Source organism: Lycorma delicatula, chromosome 4 (assembly GCF_047948215.1).
Source record: "Lycorma delicatula isolate Av1 chromosome 4, ASM4794821v1, whole genome shotgun sequence".
Taxonomy (NCBI): domain Eukaryota; kingdom Metazoa; phylum Arthropoda; class Insecta; order Hemiptera; family Fulgoridae; genus Lycorma; species Lycorma delicatula.
The window spans coordinates 96611594-96637305 of record NC_134458.1 but is presented as its reverse complement, the minus strand read 5'-3'; the positions used below and the strand labels follow the sequence as shown (position 1 = coordinate 96637305).

General features: G+C 30.9%; 1 protein-coding gene across 5 annotated transcripts in view; it reads left to right on the top strand.

Annotated features, from left to right (window-relative positions):
• The window catches only part of LOC142323661 (GAS2-like protein pickled eggs), a 271769-nt gene that overhangs the window by 206596 nt on the left and 39461 nt on the right, over positions 1 to 25712 (top strand). For all 5 annotated transcript variants that reach the window (XM_075363713.1, XM_075363712.1, XM_075363711.1 and 2 more), the window contains exons 4-5: positions 8955 to 9062; positions 25451 to 25544. In XM_075363713.1, the coding sequence (XP_075219828.1) occupies positions 8955 to 9062; positions 25451 to 25544 (202 nt within the window). The remainder of the gene's footprint in view (positions 1 to 8954; positions 9063 to 25450; positions 25545 to 25712) is intronic.

The window sequence follows — 25712 nt, the reverse complement described above, 5'->3', positions numbered from 1 at the left end:
AATCAATAATTTTTATCATATATTATTCTTCTAATATCTGTTTTTAAATTAATAGGTAAAAGATGAAAAATCATATTAATGAATTATTTACATCAATTAAATTATATTTTTGAGTTTCCTTTAATAAAAAAAATTGTTGAGCAAGTTATTTTCACAAAAAAAAATGTATTAAAAAATTAATTATTTTTAAATGGCCATTGTAAATAATTATTTGTGATATATCTACATAGTGAAACTTCAAAGCGTTCATAATTTATTGAAAAATGCGCGAGCTAGAGAGGAGATGATTGCTACAAGCGAATTAGAAACGCCACTTCGTCGGCAACTTGTTGGCCGGCCAGAAAATTCACTAGCATTCTAATCGCAACGTATTTACCTTTAATATCTATGATCTTAAAATCGTGACTGGCAATATAAGACAACATTTTGAACATCCTGTTCAGCATTATTTATTGAAATAAATAGCTTTAATAAAATTGTATACACTGGGTGCGTAAAAAAGATCGTTCAAAAATTAATATACTATTAATTTTAATTCATCGATTATTCCCTACTAATAATCAGAAATGAATTATTATTAGTTTCAAATGTTTCCTGGGTAAATACATCATTTTATTAATTTTTTTTTTATTGGACGAGAGAAATCTTGTATAAAATTATCTTTGTAGCCTGAATTATTTCACAGTTTTGGAATTTTAGCTTTATATACTATAAAAAATTCCCCCCATAATTTTTTGAATTCGTATCTGAACAAAATCGCAGGTCATTTCATTCATAATAATTTAAAATATATTAATTTAATAGCCCAAGAATTAACTTGGTCGCCTATTTTTTATTTAATTACATAAAATGTATTTATTTAGTTACGAATTTCAGTTTAAATATACGTAAAAAGTTTTATTAAAATATTTCGATCCATTTTTTTGTATAATAATTTATTTTTAAAACCCTGAAACAAAAAAATACGTTAACTTTTCGGAGTTGTACTTTATATAAACCTTTTTCATATTGATGCAGGGAAAACGCTAACAAAATATTAGAAGTTTTTTTATTGTGCTCCTACAATGCATTATTTAATTAATTTTTATTCTAATCTAGATTTTAAAATAAATCTTCTGTTAATAAAACAAACCTAAAAAATTAAATCAACTTCTAAAAACGTGCTAACATTAAAAATAACACTATTCAATTATTTTTTAAATTAAAAACAGAATATCTCTAGTATCTTTTTAACCTTTCAATTGGTGTCGACTTCATAAACTCTTAATTTAAACAACTGAATGATTTTTTTTTTTACTGCATTCATTGAAAATTAAAAATTTTTTTTTTAAATGGTTTTTTTTTCATTCTTATAAACAGAACCGTGGCAAGAACACAAAAAAGAAGAAACTTGCATCTGATTAAAAGTAAGACAAGGAATGGTAAGGAAGATTGTTACATAACAACAACACTTTGAACGAAAGTTGTCTGAAATATATGGTTTTTTTGACTGTAAGTTCTCCCAACTAATTTTTATAAATTTTCGCGTGAAATTCCTTTAAATTTCAGAATGAATTTTGGCTCTCTGTACAATACTCTATATCAACCAATATAAATAGTCGATACTAGTTATTGATTATGAATAAATAAAAAAAGATAACCGAAACAGTCTACGTGACTTCTTAATTTTTCGTTAAAATCTCTCCATTGAAGTTATCTGGTAGAAATTCTGAAACTCCTACAAGATAAGAAATAAACATCGAGACCAGTAATTATGAGTAAAGATTCACCATTTTACTAAAAAAAAGGTACCACTTTAAGGTTAAAATAAAACACGTACTTTTTTTTAGTTAAATATTTCATCAGATGAATTTTTTGATTACGTAAAAAGTCATACGTATCTTTAATTTATTGTAGGATTTCTGATACGTTTTACTTTACCGGTTTGATGTGATTTTTCATTCTTTTTTTGCTCACTACGATTAATTAATTCTACTCGCTCGGTAATATACTTCGTATAGTGTAATCTTTGTCTTTCTTACCGTTTTTATTATATAATTTTCCTTCCATTACCAAATTAAATTACTATAAGACGTGCCTTCATATATTACTGTGCGACCTGAATCCTAGTTTCGTAACATTTTTTCGCAAGCATTATGTTGTTTTCATTTTAAAACCTCTTCATTTCGTGCTCTGTATCACATATAATTTTTAAAAGATTATTATCTCATATTTCAAACACTTTTGTTTTCTTCCTGAATTTCTTATTTTTATTAACCCGTAGACAACGAAACGATTATGGATTTCTCCTTAAGTTTTTAAATCTTTTAAATCCGTCGGAAATCGTTTCATTTACTTTGTTGTTTTTTAATGTATAAATAGAAAATAATATTAAAACTCTTACCAAGGCGAAATCGTTAAGTTTATTAAAATCCATAGAAGAGAAAATATTTTTTTGAGAGAATATGTAAAATAATTTTCCAAAGATATTATTATTCAGGAGTAAAATGTTTAAAAATTAAAAAAAAAAATTGCAAAAGATTATATTAGGAGTGTAGATTATAACATTTTAATTAAAAGACATGTACAAAAGAGAGATAATAATTTAATATTAAAATTTAAATAAAATTAATTGTACACAATTAGTTTATTTTTCAATTTTATTCATTAAAAAATCTGAAATAGTTTTTTTTTGTTATTATCCCTATTAGGGTAATTTGTTAGATATATCACCTTTTAGGATATTAGGATTAACTTTTTTTTTGCTTTCAGAAAATAAAGAATTGGTAATTATAAATGGTTAATATCATATCGAAATAATTCCATTATTTGCAGGTATTAGATACACATTTTGGAAAGTTATTCTATTGTTTTTTTTATTTCTAGTTTTATGAGATACTGTTAATTTAGCCTAATTTTTTATTCTCTTTAATTTACTTCACGGTTACTTTACGTTACCGCTAACCAACAATAATGTATGGTATAATTTAATTTAAGTTGAAAGAAATTGATATTATAGTTCAGCTTTTACATTATAGAAAACATAAAATAATAGTATTATAAAAAAAATATTATGAATGAAAACGAGAGAAAACGTTAAAGATTTGAAATAATTTAGAATTTATTTCCGTTCATTTTTAATTTAAAAATTTAGAACAGTTTATTCCATAAATTACTCTTTATCCTAATATCCCAAATGTTTAATAAGCTGCTGCGAAGCATTTATAATAACTAGCATTCCTGTCGCGGCTTCGCTCGCGCTGTATGATTTCATGCGTTTCCCGACGTAGTCAGTTATTTTTATTATTTTTTTAATTTTATGCTGTTTAATCATTTAACTGAAGACAGGTGCAGCCACTCGCGTCGGACATACAGTAAACGTGGCAGTAGTTGTGTCGGTTGAGCCGCCGCGCCTGAGTTGAGCGTTGAGTACACGGTTGCACCTCTTAAAAAATTGAAATTTAAAAAAACCCGAAAATGGTTTTTAGATATTTATCTGAAGAGTATTTGCAAGCACAATTCTAGTGAACATCTCGTTTGCTGTAATGGGAAGTGGAGAAAATTTGTAATTATTGTTCAAACTTTTTTTACCTTTCTTCACCTCTTTCAAGGTTGAATCTCAAAAAATCTAGAGATGAATTTTAGATATTCACACGAAGATTACACACACCAAAAATAAATTTACATATTTATTTGTTACCGAGAAATTAAAAAAAATAGCTGGGTTTCAAAAAAAAATTCAAAAGCCCATTTTGACCCTTTAAACTCGGAATTTCATGAAATGTAGAAATCGGTTTTTAGATATTCACATGAAAATTGTGCACACAAAAAATCAATTTATATTTATTTGTTACAGGGAAATTAAAAAGTAGTAAATTTCAACGTTACTTCATCTTAACCCTTTAAACTCGGAATTTCTAAAAAAATCCTTTCTTAGTGTGCACTTACACCGTAAGAAGAACGTGTATACAAATATTCATCAATCTATCTTCAGTAGTTTTTGCTGGGCGTTGATTATGAATCGCCCACGACATGTTCTCTTTTATATATAGATATATGAGTATATAAGGCCTTTATGTTTGTATAATTGATGCTCAACTTAATAACACTATGAGAATGCTTGCCGGGGCTATCAGGTCTACTCCCGTGGAATGGCTCCCGGTATTGAGCCACATACCACCCCCGAACCTGCGCCGTATGAATGCTGTTGTAAGAGAGTACAAGAAGATTATGGACAATCGAAACCTGCCTATGCATGACGACATTGAGGATGCCAATCGCGGTCGCCTTCGATCTAGAAACCCACCTATCAAAACAGCAATTGCTGCCACAGAGGACGGATTTAACCTAACTGACGCCTGGCGTCGAGAATGGACCACAAAGCAGAATAACCAATTTCCATGTATTACTCAAAGGCCGCCGGGTTTTGACTTGCCACTTAAGACATGGTCAACGCTAAACAGAATACGGACTCGGCATGGTAGGTGCGCCTATTTCCTGTATAAATGGGGTATAACACCGACGCCCCTTTGCGAGTGTGGTGAAAATCAAACTGTCAGATATATCACAGAAATTTGCCCTAGGACAGCTTATGAAGGGAATCCTGAAGATTTCCTGATGGCGACTCCAGAATCAGTAGCATATATTGGTTTGTTAAATCTTTGTTTGTAATTTTGACTGTAATTGGTGTTATGTTTTGTTACCATACGCTAAATAAATAAATAAGTAAATATGAGTATAATTTTTTAAAAAAGTTAACAGTAAACTAATTATTTTTTTAGACATCACACACAAAAATATCACAGCAAAGAAGTGAAAAAAAAACAATTTAAAAATTTAATTTTTATGCCTTTTTTCTGATATCAAAGCGATCATTCAGAAATTATTTCGTGCCTTTTACGACTACTGGAGTCATTAGTAAAATTATTTTTTGTGTTTGAGGGGCGAAGCCTATGTTATATATACGTTATGCTTTCTTTTTTTTTTGAATTGAAAAAGAAACTTATGTAATTTCTTTGTGTTGATTTCCTTTAGAAATTTCTTATAATTGTAATTTAAGTTTGGAGCAAAATAGATTAAATCTTTTATTAACTGTTCTTTATTTTTCCAAAAGAAAAAGCTGAGAAAAATTATTGAAACTTCTTAAATTAATTCAAAGAAAACTTTAAGAACATCTAGTAAATTAAACTTTTAAGAAATCTAGTAATTTAAGTTACATTAAATATTTTTATATTAATTGAAAAAAATGTACGAGTATGTAACAATAAAAATATTAAAAATTATTTCAATTGATTTCGTATTAAAAACGGCAACCAATTAAAAAAAAATAAAATAGTGGTAATTATTCTTTTTTTTCATGCGTGTTACCATATTAGGTTTTACTTTGACTGTGACACGTCATATTTTAATCGAAATATACTTATCGTTATTTGCTGTTATATAGAATTTATTACCTCAATTTGAAGTGGGATGTTTCTTATTTTTTAATTTTAAAACCATCAATATTACAACAAAAATTATAACAATAATAATAATTAACCTAACAGTTGATGTTATTAAATGTTAGAGAGAAAACGGGTCAAGACCGTTTACAATTATAAAAATTTTAAACTATATGGGCATTTCTGTTATCAAATTAATCGTCAATTTTACAATAAATTCATACTATTTATTGTAAAATTGTTTGTTGTAACAACCGAAATGAAGTTCTATTTACAGATACTTATTAAACTGTTCATAAACATTTTTCTGGATGAGATTTTATTAAAATATTAATTCCGAAGATAATTTAGTTGTTTATAACTAGTATATGAATGTGTCATTTAAAAGTAGGGGAAAATGTATAACTTCAAAAATTAATAAGAATGATTTAAGAAATTTCCCTGTAAAAAAAATTTACTTGGAAAATCAATTTAAAATTATTGAAACTTGGAAAAATGTTAAAAGCAAATGAAATATAGTTGTACATTAAGTTCTAATCTAATAAAAATTACAAAATATTGTCTCGATATCGTGATTGTTTTGTAAGAGGAATATGTGCAATATAATGACGTAATGATACCGTTTGGAGGAGGGTAGGGTACGAAGAAACATGAAAAATCACGGAGGGGAGAAGTTAGAAACGAATTAAAATAGTATGACGTAATTTCTGACCCGGCAGTCCCCTAAGGGATAAGTTACGCATATTTTAAAGAAATAAAAGATTATTTTAACACAAAAACCTTATTTTAACACTTGCTCTCGATCTTTCCAAACGTATATAAAAGGTTTAATTTTTCATTTTATAAATTTGTTTGTAGTGAACAAAACAAAATACAAATTTAATCCCTGAATTTACTTACATTTATATAGTTAACTATCTATATCCTATAATTTTTCTTCATTATTAAATATGTAAAATTAAAAAAAAATACTTTTATTAATCGTATTATGTATTAATTTTCTTCTCAAATCCACTTTTTTCTTAATTTGCGCCGTAGTCTGATAAATACTGCGATAATGAATATAAATAGTTAAAATAATCTTTCGAGTCGATAAAAATACATTAGCTAAGTACATGTACTTAGAATACCTCAATTTTGTTTAAATTTTTTCCTTCGGTTAATGAAATTCAATTTTTTTTTTATATTGTTAGATAATATTCATCTTAGTTCACTTTCATGGTGCGTTTTTTACCGACCTGTTATGTCATAATTCGTTTATTTTATGTAAAATTCTAAAAATAACTTTACATTTTCTTGTTGCATTCGTATTGTGGATAGAGGTGTAAAATAAAATGTATTAGAAGTGGGATCAGCAGATAAAAAAGAAAAAACTACTCGAACGAGTTTATTTACAGCATAACTATAATGAATGAAAGGTGAGATAAGTTAGTAAAAACAGAATGGAAAGCTTTTTTCTCGTTCGCATTGTTAGTTGTGTGTCATTTTAAACTAGAGCCGATCGACAGCGTCACCAAGCAGTTTCCTTCTTTTAAGTGGTTTTTTTTGTGTCCTGTCACTCCACACTTCTCCATAATTAGCTCACTCATTCCTTATCCGTTACGAGCTACATTGTCCATCCCGTTTCGCTACAACCTTTCTTTTTTTTAGTTTATAGTGTTAAAAACACTTTGTCAAGATGCTATATTTTTCTTTTTCTACAAACCAACTTTATTACGAAGCGTTCTTCTATTATCACGTGTGTGTATGTAATATATATATGTCGATAGAAGAAAAATCCAAATAAGAATTCAAAAAATCAAAATATACAGCAGACATTTTTCATAAATTCCTAAATATTGGACTTATATCAATGTTATATAAAAAAAAAAAACAAATAAATAACTTTTTTCAAATTATTTATTAAAGAAAAATAATTTTACTTTCCCGGCGAATGTAGCTAGAATGGTTATTTTGGTGATCATATCAAAAATGGGGTATCGGTTTCTTTTACAAATTTTTACGTTTTCGTTCGAACTAGTTCATCTAGACCAAAAAAACATATAATTATGTGTATATTATGTACTTAGGTGTGTCGCAGTACTTTTGGCTTTTTATCTCAGGATTGATCGAACTGATTTTCTTCAATTTTGGCCCAAATTTTACTATATACGGGTGTATACGGGAATAATATTCATCATATTAATTTTTTCAAAATTCGATAAGGGGGGAAAACTAATTTCGATTTTCTTCAGAGGCATCTTAGAGAAAATTTTATTAAAGCGAATTTGTTACCTAAAATGCACGAATAAATAATCCAAAACAATTTTTTTTAAAATCAACACCTTCTGTATAAATATTTTTCAAAAATGTTTGAAAGTTTATACTTCATTTATAGAACTATCAAGAAATGTCTACAGTTTTACTTCCTTGTATGAAGTAAAGGAAGTATAGTATTGTGATTGCGAAAAATTTCGGTTTTCAGATTTCAACGGAAATATCCATTTTGACCATCTCTGAATTCATTTTGACTAGTTTCGGCTTGACGTCTGTACGTACGTATGTATCTCGCATAATTCGAAAACGATTAGCCGTAGGATATTGAAATTTTGGATTTAGGACTGTTGTAACATCTAATTGGGCACCTCCCCATTTTATTACAAAAGTGTCCAAAAAAGCCCAAAATCAAAAATATTTGGATTTTGGACTTTTTCTTAACTGTAGTAGTAAGCCCTCATTGAGAACTTTTCAACGATATATCATAAGTGGTAATTATTTTCATTGGTTCCAGAGTTATAGCCAAATAAAATTTTAATTAATGAAATATTTGGATCTTACAAGGGATACGTCGGTTCAAATACGACTTCATCTCTTTTATTTAACTTTTTTTTTTTAATTTAAATATATTGATTTATTAATAGAGATTAACCTCTGATTGTAAAAAAGTGTTTACAATAAATAATAATTCAGTAATAACAATAAAAAAAAAAATGTAAAAATATCAGAAATTATTAATGAAATAAAATTTTATGTACTTTTCATTTTTTTAAATGTGTATATGTAATTTAATACAAGGAAGTCATGTAGTGTCCACATCAGATTTTTTAAAACTGTGGATCCCAGACCTAAAATATAGAAAAAAATTTTTAAATGTCCTTTTTTGTATTTTAAGTTGAATACTTTTGTATTAGTACGCTTGTGTTATGATGGGTAAAGAAAATTATAATGTAACCAGTTCGGCATATTTTTTTACGATTATGGCAACAACCAGTTGAAATTCTTAAAAAAAATAACAGCACGGAGCGATCATTTTTAAGTCATTAGTAAACTGCCGGAGGCTTTAAGGATCGTGTTATAACATATTACAAGGACATTCTTATCTACTACTTAAACGAACTTTTTCTTTCACGGCAACGGAAAAATATATTGTTGAACTTTATCCGTATCGTTTTGCATCGTTAGTTAAAAAATTGTTCAATTTTTAATTCTACTTAAGGTATATAGTTTTTTTTAATATGTTTTTCGGATTTATTTATAGTTTCTTTTTTCTTCTAGGTACGAGATCTGGTGGAGAGATGCAAGTGTCCAACACAGTTTCCAATGATACGTGTATCTGAAGGAAAATATAGAATCGGTGACACCAAAGTACTCATATTTGTTCGTGTAAGTAACATACTTTTATATAATTTAAAATCTAATTAAAAAAATTATAAAATACATATAATTATGTAGAATTAGAGTATTTTCACTACATATTAATGATGGTTGAGGAAATTTGGGAGGCATTTTCTCACTTCTGAGTCAACAGTCGCATAAAAGTTTCTACTTTTATGCGACTAGTCCTTGCCACGATCAAATTAATTTAATGCAACCATTAAAAGTATATTCTTCTTCCGTGTTTGTTAACATCAGATGTTGGTGTTGTCCTTTAGATTTTTCTAAACATCATTCCCCAGTGCCCCCTTTATATGCTACCGGGGTTTTTGTTTGTATACACTATGTCATCAGTAGATGTCTTTTTATTTAGTTTTCTATGTTGCCGATATGGTTCTTCGTAAGCTGTTCTCATCCCATAATCAAATGTTGTCTCTTTCTTTTCTTTTTATTTTACGTAAAAAGATGGTGTAACACTTAGTTTTCTTTTAAAGGCAAAGAATATTTATTCTGACACTTCAGTATTACATACTGGTTCGATTACTTTTGTTTGTTTTTCTTTTCGGATTTCACCTTTAATTATAGTTCGCTCTACTAAATCCAGGCTATTCAAATTTTACCGACATTTTTAATTTTATTCCTTTCCGGTAATCTTATATCTAAATTCACATACACTTCAAACCCACTATCTCTTCTGATTTTTAATTTTTGTTATTCTCTTCTAACTTGATTTTTTCTTATTTACTTCTAACATTTATTTTATTATAGATTTTTAGTCCTTCTTTCCTATGAAAGAAGTAAAAGTTATTTAATCTTTTAATATTGTTGTTAACATCTGTTTCTTTCTGGTTAAATCTCCCTATGGCTGGTTCTAAAACTACTATCGATATCTTCAGAATTAAAGTATAACTTTATATGCTCTTTATATCCTTGTTTACAGATAAAGCATGGACAATGTTTTTATTGTACCTGTCACTACGTCCAACCTAGTTTTGGTTGCATGCGTCTTATTTACTACCTTTGTTATTATCATTTATAACTGTACTTTTTATAATTTTTAGTGGAGTTAACATGTTTTCGTTTCTGTAATTATGTTTTTGAAAAGAATATTTTAATTATATGAATTAGTATTTTATTAAAAATTTGAACTTCTCAAGCAGAATAACTACTAGAGATAACTAATAGGGAGAGTTCGAAAAATTCTTGGCCTGATACAGACAGAGATGGCGCAAATATAAATAAATGACTGTGCTATTTGTCAAGAATGATCCTTTACATACACGGTTCAATAAGTTGCTTGTTTGTGGCGATCGAGTAAAGCAAACATTTATTGACATTTTCTGAAAAACTGATAATATTGAAGTTCGAGTTGTTACAAAGTACTTTTTTTAAGAGGTTTAACCCCGGCAGTCGTAGAAAAAAAAGCTAATTCACTTTAAAGGATTCTTCTTCGTTTTCGAAGGTTATTTTGTAGTGGCCTTTGGGACGCCCAAATATCTCTGCGATCATTAAAATCGTCACAGAAATCCACTACGCCATATTAAACGATCGCTGACTGGAGGTACGCAAGCTTTCTGACATCGCAAACATCTCGATAAATCGTGTCCACCACATTATACACCGTGTTTTAGGTATGTAAAATCTTTCCGCTCGATGGGTGCCGCGTTTGTTAACAGTCGACCGGAAACTCATTCGACCGAACACTTCCCAAGATGTTTAGACTTATTTAAACGCGATTCCATTGAGTTTCTTCTATGTTTTATAACAGTAGATGAATCTTGGATTCATTGTTGCACTTCGGAAACCAAACAGTGGGTAGGGCAGGTAAAACTGTGCCAATACAACTTAGGAAAAGTCACGAGTACGTTTTTTTTTTTTAATTCCCGTAGTGTGGTGTTCATAGACTGACTACCTGGAAAAAGGCAGGACCATCACCAGGGAGTATTACTGTTCACTACTGGATAGATTGAAGGGTACAATTCAGGCATAACGTCCGCATCTGGCCAAAAAAAAGTGCTGTTTCACGACATTAATGCGCCTGCACAAAGTCTTGGGTTGTTATGCAAAACTCTATGACCTACGATTCGAAGTCATATTTGCGAAGTCATATGCGCCATATTTGGCTCTCAGCGATTACTTCCTCTTCCCAAAACCTTAAGTAATGGTTCAATGAACGAAGATTCACTAAAAATTATGAGGTCAAAGCTGAGACAACCGCTTATTTCGTAGACTTGGATATTCTAGGGTATACTGAAGGTATTAAATTAGATGGAAAGTCGTTGGTTTGAATGTATCGAATTTCACATTGAAAAAAAGAAAAATCTTGTGTTTTTTTTGAGGCCGACAACCTTTCGAACAGCTCTCGTGTATAAATAAATAAATTAAAATTTTATTTCGATAGACACTTAAAAGTATATAAATCGCATCAAGAATGGTTATATGTGCTAAAAAAAAGGACCTGTCCTAGCATTTGCCTGGATGGATCAAGGAAAACCGTGCTCAGAACAGCGTCAAGAAAGACCCATTTAATTATAGCACGAAATAATATTAAAGTATATACATAAAGACACTAAATATATAAATAACTGCACAAAGTAATTAACAATTTAGAAGGCGTTAATGAAAATAGCGTGAGCGTATGTACAAGTTGAATGGTGATATAGAAAATTCAGGATTTTTTAACGTTTAGTTCGTATTTTGAAAAAAAATCATCGACAGAGAAATATTGTTTCCGTTAAAAGTAACTTTTAATTTTGTTTTAAAGAAATTGTCTGGAAGATCTTTAAACGGGTCGGTAACTTCTTAAAACTGGCAACGTAAGCACGATAATGTACGTATTCACAAGTTGAAGTATTGTGTTTAGTTACACCAAAATCTGTTATTTGATTTTATATGTGGTTATTGTTGTTATTCTGTTTTTTAAATTAAGCGATTTGTTTCTAACAAAGATTGTAGTTGATATATATGAACATATAGATAAGTTAAAATATTTAATTTACTTAGTTAAAATCGATCGACTTGATCCATATTTGTAGGCGCCAATCTGACGGTCGATTTTTATAACTTGAAAAATCTTTTTGACTTTTTTAAGCAAGCCGGAAGTGATGATATATTTTAGATGGCATTATTTGTAGACATATAAATGTTTAATAATAAGTTTATTGTTTTATTAAGACAGTTCAAAGAAAAACGTAAAGTTAGATTTTATTTCAAACGAAATTATTTTGATAATTCCAAAAGAATTTTTCATCTAAAAACAGCCCAGCAACTTTTCTTTACGGTCGGTAAAGTTATGCAAAACAAAAAGAAATTGTTTCTGAATTATTTTAGTTTATGTAGTACCGAACATACATTTTTAATGATATTATTTACTGTCTTAAATAAAATATTTATGATTAAATAATAAATAGATATTGTTTACCGGCCCACCATTCAAAACTGACTCACTTATTATTCGGTTGTCTGATTTAAAATTTAATAAAAGTGCTGTATGAAAATTGAAACGTGAAAGTTGGCTTTAAATAATCGATATATCGTTTTTATTCTAGTCAACCTACTATTTTATATCGATATATTATGGTATATTTGTACGAATATGTTGCAACATATTTAATATTATTAATCCTTTCAGACTACACCTTTTAATCAGATCCCGAGAAGTAGTTTGTATGTGTATCGCCGTAGGACGGTATTTAAAAAAAAAATAATTCTATCCTACAGATTATAAAAAGAAAATAATAACAATTTACTCAACTTCTCGTGGAAGATTGGCTATTAAAAATAATGGGCCTCCGTTTGTTAGTTAATTAATTTTTTCAATCCCACAACGTTATATTATTCTTCGTATAAAAACAAATTTAGTTGTGCTTATGATATTTTACGATACAATGATTTTTATTTTATGCGCTTTTTATAGATGATTATTATTCACCTGTGATGAAATAAACGTGATGTGTGTTTCATTATATTACACAAAAAAGGATTTAAAATGTAAGAATATAATGGGAAATAAAAACAATGTGTTTTTTATTTATATTTCTTTCTCGTATATAATATTTTTAAAACCTCGTCTAGGTTGTAAACTCGGCCTAACCTCCTGCTGAGTCTTGTTGATATTAAGTATATTTTAAATGACCGTGACAATTTAATATCGAATACTTCTCAGTTTGACCCTAATTTAAGAACCGTGGTAGCATTTTTTTTCTCCTAAATTACTTAACTTATATCGATAATTAACTACATTCTTCTGGTTTTATGATTTTTGAAGTTACGAGAGTTTAGATACAACCGTCATACGGTCACGTTTTATTTTGTAAAAAAAGCTTGTTTTAAGTACCAACTATATTTCTCTATTATACTATGTTATTTTTCAGTGATATTTTATAAAAACAAGGGGATTATTATTAAAGCGGGCTTGAACGTATATGTCAATCCTTGTTTATTAAGTAACATAACGGTTATTGGTAATTTGATATTAATTTCTATAAACATTCAAAGAAACGACACGTTATTAAGAATAATAATAATCCGATGTTTACTGTTAACAAAGGGGTTATTATTTACTGTCAGGTGTACTGAGAACGATGATTACCCGTATCTTCTTGTCAGGCTTGTTTGTATTGGAGTGTTAAACCGATTGAAATGCAAGTGATAATCAACTTCATAATTCTGTTCACTACAGGAATTTGTGAAATGAACATCATTACATTTCAGACCGGTACCTCTTGTACATCAAGTGTTTTATAAGCGATACGCACGGCAGCCGTAAGAAAGGCTGGACCGACATATTTATCTACCACTTTCTGGTGTGAAATATCTATAAAATTTTATTTAACTCGATATCCTTATCGTCTATCCGTACGTTTTTAAATCATATTCCCTGCGACGTTCAGGCGTTGTTAATCATTAGGTTTCTCTTTTGTTTCTAAATCGAAAGATCGACTGGTTGCGAATCTTCTTCATTCTTCTTTGCTCTTATAAAAGATGAAATTTTACCATCTGAGATAATTTTACATAACCTAACCTATTTCGTTTTTATGAGAGAAATTTTTAAAGTAAGAATTGTTTGCATATATTGACAACATAAGTTGATGCTTTAGAATGTAACCTTATAGGAAACGTGTCCAACTTGTCGGGTATCGGCAAGCTTTTGAACGCATCAAACTTCATAAACTATGCTGATCGTCGTTCCTATTGACTGTGAGGTATGATCGGCGATTTGGTTTTTAAACGCAAAAGAACATTTAACCGGCTGAAATTAATCTATCGATTAGTCGAATCGTATGAGGTGGGATGAAGGAACCGTCAACATATCTGTAGGGATATGTTGACAGTTATTCAACGAAGGGAACAGATTTATATGGTATACCAAGATCTGAACGCCCATCTATCGTCACCGAAAAATTGAAAATTGCTGTTCATTGATGCGTCCTACAGAACAGGAAATTCACGATCAATGAGTGTCATTAGTTTGCCGATTGTTAACCAGACGTCGATATCTCTACGGCTAGTTGAATATAAGTATTTTCCCCTTTATGGAATCTGGGACCATAATGTCTTACCTAGAATTTCCAATATTTTTTTCTTTTTAAATAGGATCTGGCCAAAAACAAAATATATATTTTATAAATTTTGCTTTTATTATAAAATACATTTATCCTTAAAGTGTTCGTTGTGGAATTTAATTTAGGTTGTCTAAAACGTATTGAGCCTTTGGAGGTCAAAATTGAGAACATCTCCATGGTTACTGGAAAATAACATTATGAGACCACATATGCTCCATTTTTTCGATGACTTTCTGCTATTTTTCTGGCAATACCATAACCTCGTCGTCGTAGAACTACTGTGGTTTCCGGTCAAAAAATTGTGACACGTGGTTTTCACAGGCCTTTTTTGAAACTAACTTAACAAAATTCCGGGAATTCTGCAGAGACCGAAACAAATGATACTTTAAGTACCAGGTCCGGGTTATATGGTGGATGCATTAAAACCGCCCGGTCGAGTTCTCTCGATCTCTGACGGGTCATTAAAAATGGTTGCGGTCTGGCGTGGTCAGTGCGGTATACGACACCCTTTCTGTTGACTGGTTCATGCCTTTTCTTTTAAAATGCTAGGTGTAATCGCGCTAATCGTCGACGGTAATGGTCTGAGTTTATCGTTCTGCCTGGCGGTAGCAGCTCGTGATGCACGATGCCTTTCCGATCCCACCAAACGCACAGCATAACCTTCCTTGGCGTCAGTGTGGGTTTTTCCTACAGACCGTGGAGGTCTGTGGCAAAAACCACACTGACGCTTCGACCACGATATTTTTCGTACATTATTGTCGTAGGTTTTCTCTTTTCATCACTCGTGATGAGATGTCTTCATTTTGTTACGTTTCATTAGAGATTCGCAGAAAGAAATTCGATCGAGTAAGTTTTTCCGAGTCAGATCATGCGGTTCCCAAACTTCGAGTTTCTTTTTGTATCCAGCTTTCTCAAAACGATTTAACGCTGTTTGGTGATGGATATTTGGTTACTAGCGATGTCATGACTCCTTACATGCCGACTTTCCTCGATTTTTGCCGGAATACGCTTACGCTATCTCGTGCGCAAAAGGCTCAATATTCTTTAGACTACCTATATATACGTAATCTCGTTTTTTTGTTAATTAAAATATTTCTAGATCTCTTTGAAATGATCTGTTACCTAATTTTACTATCAGGGTGAGGCTCTGGTGAGATGGGCTGAGGATGAGAATATTAGTCTTGTCTTTGATGTTAAAGACCGATTTACTTTTAAATCAGCGGCTAGGAGGCGGGAGTATAACCCTGATCTATGTTTCACCTAAACTGACTGCAAACGTCGGCCGCTGCTAGTCACCCGAAAAGTTCTCTGCGACTTTCCCCACAGCCAGCACCGTCCAGTTATTATAGAGGTAGGTAGCCAAATTTCTTTGACCTCTGTACCCCGCCGTAGATGGAACTTAAAAAAGGCTAATTGGGAAAATTTTTATAGGGATCTGGATAAATGCCTAGGCTGGATACCACCAATCAGCAAAAACTATAGCAGATTTATTGGAGCGGTAACAAATACCGCTAAGAAGTGCATCCCTAGAGGGTTTCGCAGAGAGTGTATCGCAGGGTGGTCCCGAAATAGCGAAGCTCTCTACCGAAGCTTCCTCGAGACGGGCGATCAAGAGGTGGCAGACGAGCTTCTCCATAGCCTCGATGCTGCAAGACAACAGAAATGGTCAGAAACGGTGCGAAGCCTGAACTTTCAGACCTCGAGTCGTTATGCATGGACTCTGCTAAGAAAATTAGGAAGCGGATCCCCTATTCAGAGACCATAAGCAGGTGTCTCCCCAAACTCCGTGGCATCCCACATATTGGCAACATCCAGAGCACCAAGAGACAGGCTGCACACAATTGAGATAAAACGTGAACTAAGAAACTTGAGGAGGAAGACAGAAGAGACTGAGTACACTCACCCTTTTACACTTGAAGAGATTGAGTCGGCGCTGAAAGATGTTGCTCCAGGGAAAGCACCAGGGTTTGATGGTATCAATCCGGAATTTTTATTAAACTGCGGAAAATACGCAAAACTTTGTCTGGCCAGATTCTTCACTGACATAATGCAGACCGGTAGCGTGCCTAGAGAGTTCAAGCGATCGAAGGTAGTAGCCATTTTAAAACCAGGGAAACCAGCAAACTTACCTAAGAGCTACAGGCCTATAGCATTGTGCTATCAGTGACATATAAATTACTAGAAAGGCTTATCTACAGCTGAATCTGTCAGAGGATATATGATGTTATACCAATTGAACGCGCAGTCTTTAGCCAAAACGAAGGTTCACCGACCAGGTTCTCTCCTCACACCGTACATTGAAGCGGGATTCCAAAGAAATCTTAAAACCTCTGCTGCATTCGTTGATTTATCAGCCGCTTTCGACACTGTCAGTAGAGAAGGCATGATTTGTAAGGTCCTCCGTGCAATCCCATGCAAACTAACAGCTCGCTTCCTTTATAACATGTTGAACGACAGAATGTTCCAAGTTATCATGGGATCCGATATAAGCTCACCGAGGAAACTCAAGAATGGCCTGCCACAAGGTTCCGTACTTGCGCCTCTCCTTTTCAGCCTTTATGTTGCGGACATGCCGGAGACAAGATCTAAAAAGGATGGCTACGCCGATGACTGGGTGCTAACAATAAAATGTAGATCATTTGAAGAGTCGGAGGAGGTCCTGATGGCTGACCTGGAGAAACTGGGAAGGTACTTCCGGAGATGGCGCCTCCAATCGAATGCTAGTAAAACAGAGGTGTCATGCTTCCATCTGAGTAACAAGTTTGCTAACAGGGAGCTTAAAATTCTATTCGAGGATACATGGCTCTTTCACAATAAGACACCGAAATACCTAGGCGTGACACTTGATAGAGCGCTTTCATTTAAGGAGCACCTAATGAAAACAGCAGGGAAATTGAGAGCGACAAACAACATCTTACATAAGCTTTGTGGAACGACGTGGGGAGCATCGGCTTCAACTTTGCGTTTATCAGCTCTGAACCTGGTCTTCTCGGCTGCTGAATATTGTGCGCCAGTGTGGCTTAACAGCCCTTATGTTCATAGAATTGATGCTCAACTTAATAACTATGAGAATGATTGCTGGGGCTATCAGGTCTACTCCCGTGGAATGGTTCCCGGTATTAAGCCACATACCACCCCCGAACCTGCGCCGTATGAACACTCTTGTAAGAGAGTACAAGAAGATTATGGACAATCGAAACCTGCCAATACATGAGGACATTGAGGATGCCAATCGCGGTCGCCTTCGATCTGGAAAGCCACCTATCAAAACAGCAATTGCTGCCACAGCGGACGGATTTAACCTAACTGACGCCTGGCGTCGAGAATGGACCACAAAGCAGAATAACCAAATCTCATGTATTACTCAAAGGCCTCCGGGCTTTTAGTAATACACCGACGCCCCTTTGCGAGTGTGGTGAAAATCAAACTGTTAGACATATCACAGAATTTTGCCCTAGGACAGTTTATGAAGGACGGTTTATGAATCCTGAAGAGTTCCTGATGGCGACTCCAGAATCAGTAGCATATATTAGTTTGTTAAATCTTTTTTTTGTAATTTTGACTGTAATTGGTGTTATGTTTTGGTGCCATACGCTAAACAAATAAATAAATACTATCATTTTGTAATCAACGTATCGATCTATACATTAATGTAGATCAAATAATGTAAGTCCTCCGGAGTTTTTATTCAGGTTTTGAATTAACTAAAAAAGTTTAAATATGATACTTTCATTAATCCAGTATACTGGTTTTCATAAATATTCTTATCGTCAAAGTTATCTTAAACGAGCGGCTCGGGGAAAGTCTGTTACTCTTTATTCTGTGTAATAATTTTTTCTTATTTTTTGAGGTTTATTATTTTTTTTATTTTTGTAATATCCCCTAAGTTTTCTTACTTCTCTTTCAAAACGTAGTAAAAAATGTATATTTCATAGGTTTTATTATAAGTTATAATTAAACCGTGGAAGGAAATGATGGGCCCTGAAGTAGAAGCTTAGCGGGTTATTTGGTGGAATACTAATACATAGAAGAATTCTAAAAAAGAGAACAAATACGCCGCCGAGCGATATGTTTGTGACCCTCCTGCTAATTTAAAATAAATAGCCTTCGCAGAATATATATTTTGGTGAAGTAAGAAACTTGTTATAATTTTTATTTATGTTGTTTTTTTACGAGGTAGATCGTCCAAGAACTGGGCTTTTTTTATTTTTAATGAAGACCAGTAAAGTAAAATAGTAAATGAAAACTGTCCTTGCTGAATCTACTACCACTAAAGTATGCTAGACTGCATTTCTGTTATAAACTTTTAACTCGAAATTTCTAAAACAATTGATAAAATGTGTTAATTTGTATGTAAAATATATATACATTTTTACATATTTTTTGTTCGTGCAAACAGTTTTAATATAAATGTTAAAAAATAATCATTTATGTTTTTATAAATACTAAAATTTATCAAGGACTTTCGATAATATTCTTTCATTTATCTTTAGTCGGAATATGAAATTTTTGCTCGTACTTTTAGCATCTACAGGTAATTTTCACAAAATTAAAAAAAAATCACTCTTTTTTAGTATGATTTTCATTTCATACTTCGTCTATCGTTTGTGAATAAAATCAGTTTGCATCGGATTTCATTTTGATGAAAAAATCGAGTTCTTAATATAACAATTAACAATATACATTTTTTCCTTACCTTTTTGAGTTAAGTTACAATTTAGTTGTGTTACCCTTATAAATTACCCAGCAATACAGTAAGATGTGTTTATTGAAGAATTATTTTGAAAATATTAAATAACTGTACGCAAAAATAGAGCAAACAGGAGACGTGGGGTCTGAGAAGCGACGCCTCCGAAATTGCAGTGCGAGTAATTATATGGGTAATTACAACTGTATGTGTGTGTATATATATATATTTATATATGCAAAATATGCATGTACTGCTTGTATAACTCACGTAAATTATGTATACAAATTATGCAATTATTTTATTTTATTCTGATGTTTTTAGTTAAAAAATTATTCGTGTTTTTTATAATTATCTCACACATTCTGCTGGACGCTTGTTATACTTATAACAATAGTACGCCTAAGAATGATATTGTAACTAAATAAACAATCATCAATACTCTCTTAAAATGTTATAGCAATATATTTTGATGTTATTTCAACGGGGCATCATTGAACCCGGCAACTGACTACACAATTTCTTTTTTTTTCACAAATGCCGAGCTTTACGCCGCCTGTTGTACTAATGGAGTTTTCTTAAAGGGGCTAAAGAAAGTACTGGACGACCTGATTCTATTTAATTAAATATTCTCAAGAAAGTTGTATTATTCTTACTAAATACTGACCAGCCGATGACGGGAAAATTATGCGTTGTTTTTTGCTAGTATATTAGCTAGGAAGGAAATTTTTTTTGCATAGCATTTTTATTCCTTTTGCTTCTAAAATTTGAGTTTTATTTTTTCGGTAAGGTACATACGGGTTTAGTGTAAGTTCATTTGTTTTCCATTTGATATAAATTTACAATAGTCTACTGTATAATATCAGCTTTCTTTCAATAGTGTTTATACTTGTGTAATTCCATCGCATGTAAAGTCCAAATTAAGTATATTATTAAGCACATATAGCTGTAATAATGTTTGATATTTATTTCCTGTTTCGTATTGGAGGTTTGTTAAATATTTGTACTAAGGATGATTCGATGCGATTTGTTTATTTTCACTAATTTTATGGGTTAGAGAAAAAATCATTTTCTTTTGGTTTACCCCAACAAAAGAATTGTTATTTTTTTGTGGGGTTTACATCAAAAGTAAGTACTTTTTTTAAACAAAAAAGTGTATATCTGATTGTACTTTTTAAAACAATATTTTTGAAAATATAGTTCAAATTAGATTTTTTAATTATTTATACTATTGTAAAAGAAACTGTTGCTTTTATCTGATCTCGTTTCTACCTTGACGCTAATTTTTTTCCTTTTTAAGACAGGATGTAGAAGTGCAAATCTTTTGTGGCTTAGACCGATTCTAATTTTCTTAAATAATTCATTAATCCGGCCGTATATTGAATTTATTTATATTTCAAGAAGTGAATGGTTGTTATCGCAACTTCAGTCATGGTAAATTATATACCTTACACGGTTTTAAGTAATGTACTTTAACCTCATATATTATCAGTTATCAAATGAAGTATTTTTAACGGCTATAATTGTCTACCTTTCTATGCAGGTAGAGCTTTTACTGCAAATTATAACTTCCAACTGTACATCCATTTTAATATTAAAATCCTTTCTGCTCAGGTGAAGGACACTTTTTACTTGATACCTTATACGTAATCAAATTTATTCCGTCGACTTAAGCGAAAAGAAAAGATGCTAAATAACGAATAGTCACAAACTTTGAGGAACAATCGGAGGACGAATCTTTGACGCTTCTCTTCTCATCGGTTCAAACGGTGGTTGGTAAATGTGAAGAAACGAAATGTTTTATTCTCGTTGAACTTCGTACACTTTCATGAATTACGGGGTAAATCCTTTTTATATTGTCCGACAGATAATGAGCATGCCGGTTCACCAGTGGAACAAACCCCGAAGCGATGTGTATCTTTTCTATTTGCTTCGATGAGCGAATTCCTTAATTTTGAAATAAGTTTAACAACTACTCGCATCTTTTTCGTAATCAGAGGTAGAAAAATCATAATTATCAGTTTTAATTATGATAACAATTGTAAAGAAGACTGTTGTTTTCGAATGAAAAACATCGTTTTATTTTTGCACGGGAAAATTGATTTTCGAAAACTAAATTTTAGTGTTATAGCATACGAACAAACGAATACTGTTACTTAAGAGCTCAAGGGAAAATTTCAGAATTTATTTGTGAACCCACTTAAAAAGTAATCGTTCAGTTGGACATAATACTGCTTTCCCAGATTAAAATTACTAGTCATTATTATTTGGTGTTATAAATTAAAAGCTTCTCGCTGTATGTATTTAATGTAATTTCTAAGTAGAAATGTATAAATAGTTATGATAAGAGGTAGTGTAAAGTAACGCATGAGTCAAGCGGAAATAATATAAGTAGTACTGTTGTACATTTTTATTTGCTTCTAACCACAATTCAGTTGAGCACTGTGCCCTGTCGTGAATCGTATCCACTATTCTTTTCATTTTCATTCCATTGATGGAGATGATATAACCCCTTATTTAAATAAAATTATTTATAATTCCCCGTACGTTATAAACTTAATTACATGGAATCGTTTAGATTACATTTGCATTGTTTTGTACTTAAAAAATTACAAAACTTTTCAAAAAAAGATGTGGTTAGATATCAGAACAAAAGATCAATAACTAAGCAGAGAAATTTTGTCTCCTTTAATTTTGTAATATTGCTTTTTTGCTTTATTTTATGTTCCAGTTACCTACCCCTGTAATTATTTCGAAAGTAGAGGGATTGATCAAATCTAAGTTACACAATTTTGGATTTCCGTCAGTGATAATAAACGTTTTATTAATGATTAGTGTTGTTACATACCGCAATTATTAAACCATTATTATTATTTCGCAAATTTTTACAAATAAGGTACAAATTCGCTTTTTCGTTTTCAAAATATTCGTAATAATATTTTTACTTTTCCTGCTATGTACGAAATGTGATCAGTCAAAAAATCACCTACCGGGTTTTTTTTTATCAAATCTCGACGGTTTTTTAACCTAAGGAATTCATTAATACAAAAAAACAAACATTTTTCGTGATGGATATATGTTCGTATGTATGTATGTCCACTGGTTTTCCATAAATATCTTCAAACTAGATGAACCGATAATGCTCAAAATTGATCAGTAGGTATGTATTTATATAAAATTTTCGCGTTAAAAATTTTGTACAAATTTTCGGATGGGGCGGGGAATTCTTATTTTTCGATATTTTACTTAAGTAGTTAAAAAAAAAATAAATAAAAAATGTAACGAATTAGTAGAACATAATAAATTTATTTATTTTTAAAAATAATAGTTTAAATGAAAACAGTTGTAAGGAAAAATCTTGAAATCGTTTGAAAAACCTGTTTTCGAAATGCAGATTCAGTTTATTAATCCTAATCCTGGTAAAGATATAGCAACTCCGTTGCCACTTTTTTGTTATTAACTAATTAACCGGTTTGATGAGCTTTTCCATCTTATTTCAATTTGTACACCAGTTTTTTTTTTTTAATTTAAACGTATTACATCTTACAACAAAGTACTTGCAATTTGTTTTCCCAACTTTTGTATTTCATATTTTTTATACATAAATATAACATTTTTCTTCTTCTTAAGAATTCTAGCTAGTAGGAAGAATATAATAATTTATTATAACATTTTATATATATATATATATATATATATATATATATATATATATATATGTCGAATTATGATGACTTAAAACGAAAGGACTTCGACTATGACTCTTCTAAAACTATGTGATAGGGTGAACCTTGGATAACGATCATTATTTTTATCCGCAGTTTATCATCTGTAGATTAATTTTAATTAATAGTTCCTTTGATTTAAAATGATACTTGAAAAAAGGGTGGTTATGCTTTCAATGGGGGAGAGATGTGAGAGGGTAAAGGGATAATTATTTGACGACGAATGGTAACGGATTAACTAGTCTACATTAGAAGGTTGCAATATCTACTTCATAGATTCTGAATTTTTACTGTAATTTTTAAATCTCCCACTACCGCCAATTACCTTTTAAACCACTAGTAGCTTCAAGGTCTTTGCTATAGCGAGCAAGTTATACTTGCATTACCTTCTTTGTTTTATTCTAGACTTCCCCTACTTTATAACATAAGGGTTTTTTTTACGGACTCCTTGTATGTACAGAGTTTTTCTCCTTTTTATTTTATCATTCCAAAAAGTAGACTTAAGCGCTTGTATAAAACTTCTATCCCAAAAATTTCTTTGCCTTTTTCTACTTCATTTGTTTCATCTTGTTAAAAAATCATCAGTAAATATTTAAATTTATCCACCCCTTTTATAATAAAGTTCTCTTCTCTATTTTCTTCCTTTCTGACTTAACTTATTCTGGCTTTTGTTAATATTCATTACGAAATCAGCTTAGGATAACCGTCAAAGTTATTCTCATTCCGTATAACTAACACATTATCTTCAGAATTCTCTCTCTCAGACCATCATCAGAAAAAATAAGTATACAACTGGTGTTCTCTTATCTCTGTACCGCATAATTTCTTCTCATTTTATACCGTTTGGTTTGATCGAATTGTACAACAAATTGAGAGGGATAAAAAAATCATTGCCCTTATCGAATTTTTTATAGACTTTTTTTTTAAGTACTTTCATCTTTGTACAGTACTTGTATTCCCTTTAAATAAGCATTTTTCGTACAATTTTATGATTATGTAGGACAGTATTTTTCAAAAATTAAACAAGAAAATTAGGAACCAGTATATCTAAAAAAAAAATTACTGCTATTGTTAAAATTCTATTTCTTATCAGAAAGCTGTTTGATGATTTTTCTTCTTTTTTTATATTTTCTTGTAATATTCTTTTAATCTCATCAGAATCGCATCAGCGATTTGATTTATGTACCCGATTATTTAGGGTTTAATTTGTATATTTCTTTCCATTACAAAAATAACTAGCAGTTTATTCCTTGATTACTTTGCCTGTTAATCTTCTTTTCTCTAATCGATTTTAGAAAAATATTTTATTTGAAATACAGCTTCAAACGCCTTTTATCTATTTATCTGTATTATTTCCGTTAATTTTTATCGCAGTACTATAAATCTTCTTGCGCCAATAGATATTTTTAACTCTCATTTTCCTAAATTCTTAATATCAGAATTCTACTCTAAAGGAAGGCTGTACTTTATTGCGTTAGTCTATTTTAAACATCCTTTTTATATTCTTTTAAATTTTAATGATTACCTTAGGTTTATTGAACAGCGATCGGACAAGAAACACAAGTTTTCAGACATGTCTACAGGTAAACTTGTCTCTACCGGATCGCAAAAGTAATGCAGCGACCGGTACAAATCTCATCATCTTCAGTGCAGTCCTAGAAGGATTATCTGCATTTATACTTGTAGAAATCATTCCGGGAAAAATGATTAATCATTAGGAACCTTGTCACGAGTTAATCTTGTGTAAAGGACAACAATAAAAGGATATTACCATTAGAAGCCTTAATCGTTCGGAAGAGCTTGACGTTTATGCTTAGAATTTTAGCAGTACATTATTGATCAACGATTTTGCGTTAATGTATTTCAATATATACTGCAACAAAAATTTTTTTTTTTCAAAAATTAAAGAGTTACCCAAGAACAGCCGTAGACTTTCAAAAATACATCCGAGTACTCCGGAGTTGTTTGACTTAAAAGAGTAAACAACGGAATTATTAACCGTTTAGCTAGCCTACCGAAAATTTAAAATGGCAAATCTCTTCATTAATTTGAAACAACGTTCTCCATCTTAATTTTATCTCATTATAGATTTTAGTTATCACATTTCATTACTTTTTAGTTATAAAATTAATCTATTTGTATATGAACGACGTGGATTAAAAAATATATAGAATAATATTCTTTAGAAAGCTACAAGAAAGGTAAATTATATCTGTACTTAGTACTTTTTCGTTAGTCTACTACTTAGCTGTTAAAATTTTAAATGTACACTGCTTTGATTCTATTGAATCAGATTCCGATATTAATTATTACCAATTATTTTAGCTTTAATCATTCATTAATTAATTTAATTTTGTTTATTAGTTATTGTAATATTTGTTTTTGATGTTTTAATATGTTTTTATTCTTTGTTTCACAAAGGTCTTGCGAAGTCATGTGATGGTACGAGTCGGTGGTGGTTGGGACACATTATCACATTATTTAGACAAACATGATCCATGTCGTTGTAAAACAGGTAAACGATTCTGTTTGTATTTAAATTAGTTGTATTATTATAATTTTTATTTTATTATATTTTTACGTTTGTGATAATAAAAATTGTTTTATTTGTCTTTCAACACAGCATTCGTTCAGTTAGTTTTTCAGTCGCATTTCAAATATATCCAGGCTTTCTGTCTCTTTG